The sequence below is a fragment of the Balaenoptera physalus genome, assembly GCF_965194825.1.
Source record: "Balaenoptera physalus genome assembly, chromosome: 12".
Lineage (NCBI taxonomy): Eukaryota > Metazoa > Chordata > Mammalia > Artiodactyla > Balaenopteridae > Balaenoptera > Balaenoptera physalus.
This window is the reverse complement of record NC_138897.1, coordinates 78,565,795-78,578,533: the sequence shown is the minus strand read 5'-3', so window position 1 is coordinate 78,578,533 and position 12,739 is coordinate 78,565,795. Positions and strand designations below refer to the sequence as shown.

Below are 12,739 nucleotides of genomic sequence, written 5' to 3'. Positions count from 1 at the left end.
AATCATTGTCCTTGTTCCGTCAATAATCCACCGTAAAAACCTCGCGGCAGCACGCATTACAGAGGGTGCTTTATATAGCCGTGCCTGCTTTAGAGGAAATCAATAGCATGAATTTAAAACACAGAAACATTTCAAAGATATATATTTTTTACTGTCAGAAATGTGTAAATGACCCTACAGTATAAAGGTCCCTGACCTTTACACCTGCCTCCTCTGTGTCCTCAAGCACATCGCAGTCCCACCAGTAATATTTCTCAAGTATCATTTAAATAGAACCCTCTCGCATTCTCAAGACTCTGATAGGCCCCTTTAGGAGAGCATTGACCTTTAGCCCCATCCTGTAATAGCACTCAAATCATGTCAGCGGCATGAATGAATAACTCCAACCTCAGCTGTTTTTCTGAAAAATGTAAATCTCCCCAAAGTCAAGAGCATTGTTAAATACAAATAATAACAGTAATAATAATAACAGCCGCAGTAGTAATAAGAGCTAACTATACACGAGGGGAGGCTACTGCATTTTCATTTGATCATTCTATTAGCTCCCTGAAGTAAATATGGTTGAGAGAGAAAAAGCCACTGCCGACAACCTCCTGAGATGGGGGATGTGCTCAATGGAGGGACTAGTCAGTGAAGGGGCGCCAAGTGGCTGGTTTACAAGTCTAGAAGCTAGGACTGAAGTGCCCTGAAAAACAGCAAAAGCTCTCAGGGTTCCTGGGCAACGCGGAAGGGAGAGCGCGGGCTGAGGACAGCGAGGGAGGCTGGAGATGCACATGCCGGGCACTCTCGCCGCTGCCTTCTGTGCTGGGGAGCTGGAGACAAGCACAGGTATTTAACTCGTGGGGGGCCACGTGGCATGACTGCTCCCCCTGACCCCCAAGTCTTTAGCATGATCACCTGATCAAGGGGTGCTGTCTTGTAGAACTTGAGGCAGAAGATAAGCCTCCTGTCAAGGTTAATACCGTATGGAGCAGAGACAGCGGACACAGAGGCAGAACTACAGAGGTGACCACAAGAACGCCGGCCTCCCATGAATCGCAGAAAGACTGGATGGGGCTCTGGGTTTCCGTGGGGCAGGGAAGAAGGTTTGGGGTAACTCTCACCAGCTCTCAAGGGGCCAGGAGACCTCAGTGAGCACAGCGGACATCTAGGTAAGGACCATCGTCCCACTTTGCAGACGAGGAAACTGTCATGCAAGGTCACACAGCTGGTGCACGGGGGACCAGGGCCCATGCACAGACCACCATACTACCCAGCCCTACCCACCACACGTGGCTCTAGGCCTTCTAGGCCAAAGCAAGAGAGAGAGAGGGAGAGAGAGAGACAGAGAGAGACAGAGAGAGAGAGAGAGAGAGGCCTTAAGTACCAGTCAGGAGATGAACTGCATGTAAACATGTAGAAGCAACATAACACAGTGCAGAGGATGAAGTGCCGCGTGTGTGAAGCAGGCAGAGCCGAGACTTTTAAAAATATTAAGGAAAGCAATAAAGGCATTATAAGCCACCCACTCAGGTGGGATCAAGAACGAGGGAGAGGTTCGGTGTCTAGGGCAGACGGCGTAACAGTAACAGATGAGAGAGACAACGCAGGCCTGGAGAGAGGCTTTCACCCCCTGTACGCCCCAGTAAGAACGTCACCGGAAGAGGACAGCACACACGCTGTGAGGAGGGAGGGGAAGCCTGAGACACAGAAAACACGCCAAGCCTCAGACACTATCCCAGACCTGCTGGTGCCATCACAGGAGCAGGATAGGGGCCAGAAGATGAGGAAGGGCCCTATTTTCCCAAGGGAGGGAAAAGAGAGATTTATGAGCCAAGGACGAACGGCTCATAATCTTCATGCTGTCGATCTTAAGCGCCCCCCACCCCGGCCCTTGGTGAGGATTACCATGCAGCCTGGACTCTTCAGTCAGGTCAGCTAAACCCAGAGCTTCCCAGACTTCCTTGTTCTCAGCACCCCCAATGGCTCACTAATATTTCTTACTGCAATCTTAGGTCAAAAGAAATACCTAACAGTTCCATTTAGTAGACAGTTAAGTCCTAACAACTTAATAAGTGTTTATGTCCTAAGAACTTAGTAGCTGTATTTAAAAAACACGCATAAATTGAAATTAAAAATATTTCAATTTCATTCTTTTAAAACCCAGCTTAGCAAATAGGACATCATTGAGAAGAATGGAGCAGAATTTAACGCTGACGCTGTGAACTCAAGCAAGTACTTCACACGGTGCCCAACAGATTTCACTGTGTTTCCCTCAAAAATTTAAAATATCCTGTAGCAACCGGGGTGCCCAGTGCACCATTTGTGAACTGCAGACACACGGAGTGGAGATTCCAGACCAGACGCTGTGGGGACGCTGTGGGCCAGCGCTGAAGTCACAGACACCCAGGAACGGGGCGAGGAGCCGCATTTTAAGTCAGATTCCACCAACCTGGACTAGACCCACGACGTGAAGGGCTGGAACCCACTTCAAATGAGGACCGGCTGGAGAAGGGAAGGGCACCACCCTTGGAAAACAGAGCAGCCAGAAAGCAAACCGCAGAAGATGACACCATCCACTTTCAGTGGCTGTTCAAGGACCAAAGGGTAGAAGTTACAGAGAAGTAGATCGTGTAAGACAAGGAAGGATGGTCCACCACTGGGAAGAGAGAAGCCATACAATGGCCTGCTTTGCCAAGCTGCGCATCCTCTTATCTGAGGCAGGGGCAGGGATGCCGCTGAAGGGGCTCCTGCATAGAGGGCGCGCGACGAAGTCATCTCCATGAGAGGCTTAGTTCTGTCTAAGCCTTCTGAGAGGCTCTGCTGTCAGGCGCAGTTAAGAATTTAAACGGCCATATCTGTTTGTGAACCACTGCGTGAGGGGAAGTAAAGAAGGGCAACCACAAGTATGACGTCAAGGTCAAGACAATACCAGAGGACAGCGAGGAGTACTAAGTAAGTCAGGAGAGAAAGGAAAGGGCACCTGTGGGTTCTAAGGAGCCTCCCCCTGAAGGAGCAGACATTTCTGGAGCGCTCACGACACACCAGGGATGCCCCTCATCTCCCGGGCGCCCCCGCCGCAGCCCCTGGCCCTTCCCAAGGCTCTCACGCCCCTTGGCTCTGTAGGCCACACCCCCCGGTCCTCCTCCTTCCTCTGATCACTGCTCTCCCCGTGCAGGGCTCTGGCCTCCGTCCCCCCGTCTTCTCACTCCCTCTGGCTCCCTGACCACCTCAGCCTCCCCCATGAATGCACCGAGGAGGTCTGCAAGCCGTCCACGTGTCGAGTCCCCCTCCAGCCCAGTCCTCCCTCCTGCGCTCCAGACCCTCGCGTCCACTGGCCTCGAGGAGTCGCAGACACGTCACCTGCCCCCTGCTCCTCCCAGCCCCGCTCTCGCCTGTGCCCCCACCTCTGGGAATGGCGCTCTCGAGCAGCCAGGCACCCAAGCCGGAAACCTGAGCATCCTCTGAGCTCCTCCTCTCCTTCCCCCCGAGTGCCATCGTTCTTCAAGGCCTGGAGGTGCCACCTCCTTCAAAATCTCTTGATGTCACTGTCCTTCTACTCCCGTGGGCCCACCCGAGTTCAGGCCGGTTTGCCATGACACCTGCCTCTCGCCAGTCCTCCACACTATGGCCAGAAGGAATTTTCTAAAGCAGAGCTCTGACCAGGTGCCTCCACAGCTAAAAGCTCTCCGATGGCTTTGGACGAAATCCACGCTCCTACCCTTGGTTTACAAGGCCCTTCCTGCTCCAGCTCCTACGAACCTCCTCAGCTTCATTTCTTGACTCCACCTGGCTCTCCACTGGCACCACATTCTCTCTCACCTTGGGCCTGTAAGCACTGTCCACTTCTACCTGTGGAGTCTTCTCCTGAGCCCCTGCCCTGGGTGCCCACAGCATCCATCCCCGTGGCATCCATCCCACACCACCCAAATGGACAGTTCACACCGTCTTCAATCTCTGTACCCCCAGCACTTGGCATAACAGCTGGAATAGAGTAAGAGCCAGTCAGCATCTGCGTTTACTGAATGATCGTTTTTATTCATTTCTAATAATCGTTATAACAAAAATGGACAGTCAGGGACTTGGTGGGAGGACCCCAGCTCTGAGTGCAACTCACGTTTTTGTGAGGAATGACGTGCGGGATGTACTGCAGGATCAGCTGAGCCCGTTTTCTGTCCTTGTCAAGTTCTTGGAAAAGCACGCTAGGTTTGAGATCCCTTAAAAACAAAGACATGGATTTGGGATAAAGAACAAGAAAACCATCCCCTCGGGCAGGGTTGGCCAGCTACAGCCTATGGGTCAAATCCAGCCTGCTGCCCATTTTTGTAAATAAAGTTTTAATGGAACAGTCATACCCATTCATTAGGTACTGTCTCTAGCTGCTTTCGCACTACAATGGCAGAGTTGAGTAGGTGCAACATACGCTGTCTGGTGTGCAAAGCCTAAAATATCTACTGTCTGGCCCTTTACAGAAAAAGTCTGCTAATCGCTATTCTAGTGCCACAACTTCAGTAGTTACATAAGAGTTGATCTGTCATTGATTAAAAAAAGGCAGACATAAAAAAAAAAAAAAAAAAAGAGCAGACATGATCTTACGTTTAGTTGTTGCAAGAGGATTTCCCTACCCTACCCCTCAACAAACCTAGCTGTGGTTTTTATCCTGCTAATTCTGCTGATAAAAACTGCCATTTAATGATCATAACCTGTTGCTTAGTTCAGCTGAAAGAACTTTTCTTTCCAGTTTGCGTATGAAACATCTGCTAAATGTGAGCTGGCTCTGCTGCCAATAATGAGCTCTAATCATCTTCAGCGTATTGTGTCCTAACAGAAGCAACTGCGAGGTGACCTGTCCTGACAGGTGCTTTATAGGGACATATGCAGATGAAAGGACAGATGAAGAAGACAGACCAAGTCCTCTCTGCCCTAAAACATGAGTGCTGAGCATCAGGCCACACCGGTGCCGGCGGCATGATAGAGGGACGCCAGCCTCCGTAAACCCCCTTCCCACCGCGTGCTCACTTTCGCAGCCAGTGGTCCTCGGGGGCGAAGCGCCGCCGGCAGTCCCGCTCGTAGAGCACCATCAGCCACCCGTGGACGGACTGGAACAGCTCCAAGGTCTCGCCCTTCGCATTCTCTGTGGGGCAAACAATCAGGAGAGCCACAGTCTCGGAGCTGTTCAGAACTGGAGGGGACAGGAGGATAGCCTGTGTCTCCTCTCGTCAGCCCCGAAACCCAGCAGTTCTTCGTCTCCCTCATGCTAAACGTTACATGGCATCAACAGAATTAAAAGGCTCCCTGAGTACATTCTAAGGGTCTGTGGGACCCGGGAATGTCTCAGACACAATCACGCGGGCTGCCTCCCAATTGTATGTCATCCAAAGGACCTTTTAATCTAAAGAGTTTGGTGCTGAACGACTAGAAACACTTCAGGAGGTAGACTCTAATTTGAACTGGGACCAGGCACGTGTTTTACCTTCATGAAAATCAACTCAAAGAATCAAAAGGAGTTTCAGGGCAAAATTAATCATGAATAATCCTTCACACACATATGTAAATCCTGAAGGATGCCTGGGAGAGTAAGACTTCCATAACCACACTACTATCTTAAGAGGTCATAAACAGTGGAGAAATAAAACTTCTAACTATGTGAATAAATATGCATTTTCAATTAGCTTTGATGGACAAGGCTAAGAATCAGTTGATGTTATAGGCTCTAGACTCCCCATGTGTAGCAGCAATTAAACAACGGCTGACATCTTTACCTTACCTACGATTCCATCCCAGATCATCTTAAACACAAAGGAATTCAGAAAAGAGGAGATGGTGATCAGTTCTTCCAGTTTGAATGAAATCTGTTCTTCATAAACTTCAATGTCATCAAGGATCCTAAGTCAGACAGAAAATTATTCACAATTTCCCACTAAGAAGAAGGGGAAAAAAAGAGATCTATTCCTCATACTAGACAAAATAATGTTAAGAAATAAGCTCTATCTTTTAGATAAAATTTACAGGTAAAATGATATGATGGAAGGGTGGGTGGAGGTATAGATGAAGCAAGAGTGGCCGTGAGTTGATAACTAACTAATGAAATTGGTTGACAGGTACGTGAAGGTTCATTATACTATTCTTTCCACTTTCTATTTATTTGAAATTGTCTGTAGTAAAAAGTTAAAAAATACAATTGAGAAAGGAAAGAAACAACACGTTCTGCTCTACCCTTTTGTTATTCATAAGGATCTGACTGTGACACTGCTTATGAATTCATGTCTGAATTATCAAGGAATCTTGACTGAGAGTCTGTGTCTACTGAGGGAAGTTGTGGAATCTTATTCTGCATCTGCAACAGACACTAGGGGCACTGAGTAGGTGCTTGATAAGTATTTGAGGGTGAATGAATAAATGTCTGAAAGAATATATGAATAAATGAACCATAAGATGCAGCTCTATCTGAAAATCTCCTATTACTGCTCTATTCACTTTAGAGCCTGACTCACTCTTGGGTCACCCTTGACCTGGCAATTAAGGGTGTGTCACCTGCAGCTACAGACCCCTGCTCCCCCCTCTAACTACTCACTGAGCCCTCCCTCCATGACTCATACCCAATCCACCACCTACATATCCCTAATCCCCTCCTGCCGATCTCTCCCAGACCGAATATAACTTCCTGAGGTCCATTCTATCTTACAATTCTTCACCAACCTTTTGGGAAAAAGTGGAATTAAAAGAATACCAAATACTCAAGTAGACACATAAGCTTAAAGAAAAGGAACTGAATGGGACTAACATTTGTTAATTTCTCACTGTGTCAGGTACTGTACTAGGTACTTGACACTCCTTTTCTCATTTACTCCCTATCAGATTGGTAATATTGTCTCCATTCTAGTGTTGAGGAAACTGAGGCTCAGAGAGGTTAAGTAACTTGCCCAGGGTCAGCTTGATAACAGTTGTAAGAATAACAGCCAACACATACTGACTGCTTCCGGTGCCTGGGACTATGCCTAACACTGATCTCTTCTGTACCTTCCCACACGGCTAAGAGGTAGGTGCTATGAATTCCTATCTATAGATGAGGAAACTGAGGCCCAGAGAGGTGGAGCCCCTTCCCCTCTAGCCCAGGGTGTCTCAGTGAGTGGCTGAGCCAGCCAGGTTCTGCACACTGGCTCTGGAATTTTCCAGTTAACTACCTAGCACAGTGAGTAAATAGCTGAGGTGTGATTTGAACCCAGCTCTAGAAGACCCCAAAGCCCCCATCAAGTGGTAACGACCCAGCTCTCCTGAAAGGATGGGAACTAACAACTGCTGAATCCCTACTAAGTGCCACCCACTTTGTAAATGTCTTGTCAAATTCTTCTAATGACAGGTCCAAATGCTTGCAGTAATCACATTAACAACTGCTTCCTTGCTGACACTGTACTTTGGTCTCTCCACATTCTAGGAAAGGAATTCAGCCCCACAGCAGTCAACCTACGTGATGAGGTGCCGGGAACAGTCACAGAACAGCATCAGCATGGCCAAGAGCTGCTTAGACTCTTCAGTGTCATTGTTGAGGCATTCCAAGAAGAGCTTTAACCCTCCGTGGGGCCCCAGTTCACAGATAAACGCCCAAAGTTTGGGCAGCAGGTCATCAAGGTAAGTGAGACCTGGAAAAGGACAGAGAAACCCAAGCTTCAGGTGGGGCTCCACCTGGTCCCTTATGTCTCCTCTCCTTCGGGAAAACAAAACATTTAAACCTATCAGTGACCATTTAACGCATGTTGAGAGAAAGAAGGTGCAATTACGAAGAAAAACATCACCATGAGAACAACAATGATAATCGCAGCTAATATTTAGTGGGTGCTTACTGTGTGTCAGATACCATTCTAAATACTTTACAGGCACTATTTCCTCTTCACCTTGGGAAACCTGATGTTATCACCATTTTAAGGGAGGACACTGATGCACAGAGAGGTTGAGTAACTGGCCCCAAATCACACAACCAGTAACTGTCAGAGCCAAGAACAGAACCCAGATCTGCTGACTCAGTGTTTATGTTTTAAATCAGGGATCAGCAATTTTCTTCTGGAAAGGGCCAGAGGGTCAGTATTTTTAGGATTTTAGTCTGGACCAGTCTCCGTCACAGCTACTCAATGTGCTACTATCACAGCATGAAAGCAGCCATAGACAATAGGTAAATAAATGGATGTGGCTGTGTTCCCAACAAAACTTTAATTACAAAAGCAAGTGGTGAGCTGGACTTGGCCCATGGGCCATAGTTTGCCAACTCCTGCTTTAAACTATCTTGCAGGCTTATCCACATTTAGCAAAGCTCTCCTCTCATCTACTGCTATTATTCTATCTCTGTTAAAAATGGGAAAGCAGCGAATGGCAATATGAGATACTCTGGAGTGTTACACAAAAATTTGACCCGGGGAGAAGCAGAGGGCTTCTGATGGCTAGGCCTCAGGCACACAAGCTGCATCACTGTTATCTATGAAGGCTTTTAATATGGCTATTGACCTAGAAAGTGTGGCTCTAAAGTTCCACGTGTCACTGAATGTACAGTAAGATGTGTTCCTCAAATGGTTCCTCAGAAAAGGAGGAGTCACCTTATATTTGAGTCCTTAGAATGCCTCTCACTTTACAGAGCACTTTGAATGTCTTAATTTTGAACAAAGAACTGTTTGGGGAAGATATATTAGCCTGGGGGCAGACTCAATCAATGCTACTTATGGATGTTTAGAGGGTGAACTGAAGGGACTGTAATGGAGGCAAAGAAATTTAACACCCATCTCATTATTATTCCTAAAGGTTTGACCTCACTTTTTCAAGGGTAAGGGGATGTGGTTATAAAGTGCAGAAACCTCACAATTTAAAAATAAGTTAAAAAAAACAAAAACAAAAAACAGGGTGACTGAGAGGACCTTCAAGATGGCGGAGGCGTAAGATGTGGAGATCACCTTCCTCTCCACAAATACATCAAAAATACATCTACATGTGGAACAACTCCTACAGAACACCTACTGAATGCTGGCAGAAGACCTCAGACTTCCCAAAAGGCAAGAAACTCCCCACGTACGTGGCCATGCGGCTGACAGGGTCTTGGTGCTCTGGCTGGAGGTCAGGTCTGAGCCTCTGAGGTGGGAGAGCCGAGTTCAGGACATTGGACCACCAGAGACCTCCTGGCCCCACATGATATCAATCGGCGAGAGCTCTCCCAGAGAACTCCGTCGCAATGGTAAGACCCAGCTCCACTCAATGGCCAGCAAGCTCCAGGGCTGGACACCCCATGCCAAACAACTAGCAAGATGGGAACACAACCCCACCCATTAGCAGAGAGGCTGCCTAAAATCATACTAAGTTCACAAACACCCCAAAACACACCACCAGATGTGGACCTGCCCACCAGAAAGACAAGATCCAGCCTCATCCACCAGAACACAGGCACTAGTCCCTTTCACCAGGAAGCCTACACAACCCACTGAACCAACCTCACCCACTGGGTGCAGACACCAAAAACAACGGGAACTACGAACTTGCAGCCTGTGAAAAGGAGACTCCAAACACAGTAAGTTAAGCAAAATGAGAAGACAGAGAAACACGCAGCAGATGAAGGAGCAAGGTAAAAACCAACCAGACCAAACAAATGAAGAGGAAATAGGCAGTCTACCTGAAAAAGAATTCAGAGTAATGATGGTAAAGATATCCAAAATCTTGGAAATAGAATGGAGAAAATACAAGAAACGTTTAACAAGGACCCAGAAGAACTTAAGAGCAAACAAACAATGATGAACAACACAATAAATGAAACTAAAAAGTCTCTAGAAGGAATCAATAGCAGAATAACTGAGGCAGAAGAACAGATAAGTGACCTGGAAGATAAAATAGTGGAAATAACTACCACAGAGCAGAATAAAGAAAAAAGAATGAACAGAATTGAGGACAGTCTCAGAGACTCTGGGACAACATTAAATGCACCAACATTCAAATTATAGAGGTCCCAGAAGAAGAAGAGAAAAACAAAGGGACTGAGAAAATATTTGAAGAGATTAGAGTTGAAAACTTCCCTAACATGGGAAAGGAAATAGCCACCCAAGTCCAGGAAGCACAGAGAGTCCCATACAGGATAAATCCAAGGAGAAACATGCCAAGACACATATTAATCAAACTATCAAAAATTAAATACGAAGAAAAAAATATTAAAAGCAGCAAGGGAAAAGCAACAAATAACATACAGGGAATTTCCATAAGGTTAACAGCTGATCTTTCAGCAGAAACTCTGCAAGCCAGAAGGGAGTGGCAGGACATATTTAAAGTGATGAAAGGGAAAAACCTACAACCAAGATTACTCTACCCAGCAAGGATCTCATTCAGATTCGACAGAGAAATTAAAACCTTTACAGACAAGCAAAAGCTAAGAGAATTCAGCACCACCAAACCAGCTTTACAACAAATGCTAAAGGAACTTCTCTAGGCAGGAAACACAGAGAAGGAAAAGACCTACAATAACAAACCCAAAACAATTAAGAAAATGGTAATAGGAACATACATATCGATAATTACCTTAAATGTAAATGGATTAAATGCTCCAACCAAAAGACATAGACTGGCTGAATGGATACAAAAACAAGACCCATATATATGCTGTCTACAAGAGACCCACTTCAGACCTAGGGACACATACAGACTGAAAGTGAGGGGATGGAAAAAGATATTCCATGCAAATGGAAATCAGAAGAAAGCTGGAGTAGCAATTCTCATATCAGACAAAACAGACTTTAAAATAAAGACTATTACAAGAGACAAAGAAGGACACTATGTAATGATCAAGGGATCAATCCAAGAAGAAGATATAACAATTGTAAATATTTATGCACCCAACATAGAAGCACCTCAATACATAAGACAAATGCTAACAGCCATAAAAGGGGAAACTGACAGTAACACAATAATAGTAGGGGACTTTAACACCCCACTTTCACCAATGGACAGATCAACCAAAATGAAAATAAATAAGGAAACACAAGCTTTAAACGATACATTAAACAAGATGGACTTAATTGATATTTATAGGACATTCCATCCAAAAAGAACAGAATACACTTTCTCCTCAAGTGCTCATGGAACATTCTCCAGGATAGATCATATCTTGGGTCACAAATCAAGCCTTGGTAAATTTAAGAAAATTGAAATTGTATCAAGTATCTTTTCCAACCACAACGCTATGAGACTAGATATCAATTACAGGAAAAAAACTGTAAAAAATACAAACACATAGAGGCTAAACAATACGCTACTATGTAACCAAGAGATCACTGAAGAAATCAAAAAGGAAATAAAAAAATACCAGAAACAAATGACAAAGAAAACACGATGGCTCAAAACCTATGGGATGGAGCAAAAGCAGTTCTAAGAGGGAAGTTAATAGCAATACAATCCTACCTCAAGAAACAAGAAAAATCTCAAATAAACAACCTAACCTTACACCTAAAGCAATAGAGAAAGAAGAACAAAACCCCCCCAAAGTTAGCACAAGGAAAGAAATCATAAAGATCAGATCAGAAATAAGTGAAAAAGAAATGAAAGAAATGATAGCAAAGATCAATAAAACTAAAAGCTGGTTCTTTGAGAAGATAAACAAAATTGAATAACCATTAGCCAGACTCATCAAGAAAAAAGAGAGAAGACTCAAATCAACAGAATTAGAAATGAAAAAGGAGAAATAACAACTGACACTGCAGATATACAAAGGATCATGAGAGATTACTACAAGCAACTATATGCCCATAAAATGGACAATCTGGAAGAAATGGACAAATCCTTAGAAAAGCACAACCTTCCGAGACTGAACCAGGAAGAAACAGAAAACATAAACAGACCAATCACAAGCACTGAAATTGAAACTGTGATTAAAAATATTCTAACAAACAAAAACCCAGGACCAGATGGATTCACAAGCAAATTCTATCAAATATTTAGAGAACAGCTAACACCTATCCTTCTCAAACTCTTCCAAAATATAGCAGAGGGAGGAACACTCCCAAACTCATTCTACGAGGCCACTATCACCCTGATACCAAAACCAGACAAAGATGTCACAAAAAAAGAAAACTACAGGCCAATCACTGATGAACAAAGATGCAAAAATCCTCAACAATATACTAGCAAACAGAATCCAGCAGCACATTAAAAGGATCATACACCATGATCAAGTGGGGTTCATCCCAGGAATGCAAGGATTCTTCAGTATACTCAAATCAATCAATGTGATACACCATATTAACAAATTGAAGGATAAAAAAGTGGTGCTGGGAAAACTGGACAGCTACACGTAAAAGAATGAAATTAGAACACTCCTTAACACCATACACAAAAACAAACTCAAAATGGATTAAAGACCTAAATGTAAGGCCAGACACTATCAAACTCTTAGAGGAAAACATAGGCAGAACACTCCATGACATAAATCACAACAAGATCCTTTTTGACCCACCTTCCAAAGAAATGGAAATAAAAACAAAAATAAACAAATGGGACCTAATGAAACTTAAAAGCTTTTGAACAGCAAAGGAAACCATAAACAAGACAAAAAGACAACCCTCAGAATGGGAGAAAATATTTGCAAATGAAGCAACTGACAAAGGATTAATCTCCAAAATATACAAGCAGCTCATGCAGCTCAATATCAAAAAAAACAAACAACCCAATCCAAAAATGGGCAAAAGACCTAAATAGACATTTTTCCAAAGAAATATACAGATTGCCAACAAACACATGAAAGGAT

At 44.7% G+C, this 12,739-nt stretch overlaps 1 protein-coding gene across 7 annotated transcripts in view; it reads right to left on the bottom strand.

The window, feature by feature from the left end:
• The window catches only part of UBE3B (ubiquitin protein ligase E3B), a 64,600-nt gene that overhangs the window by 26,511 nt on the left and 25,350 nt on the right, over nucleotides 1-12,739 (bottom strand). For 6 of the 7 annotated variants that reach the window (XR_014251841.1, XR_014251842.1, XR_014251843.1 and 3 more), the window contains 4 exons: nucleotides 7,448-7,619; nucleotides 5,747-5,865; nucleotides 4,999-5,113; nucleotides 4,097-4,196 (listed from right to left, as the gene is read on the bottom strand). Coding sequence is in view for 4 of the 7 variants with exons in the window: in XM_082417392.1 (XP_082273518.1) it covers nucleotides 4,097-4,196; nucleotides 4,999-5,113; nucleotides 5,747-5,865; nucleotides 7,448-7,619 (506 nt within the window). In the remaining 3 variants the exon portion in view is untranslated. The remainder of the gene's footprint in view (nucleotides 1-4,096; nucleotides 4,197-4,998; nucleotides 5,114-5,746; nucleotides 5,866-7,447; nucleotides 7,620-12,739) is intronic. The other variant, XM_082417393.1, reaches the window with a different exon arrangement.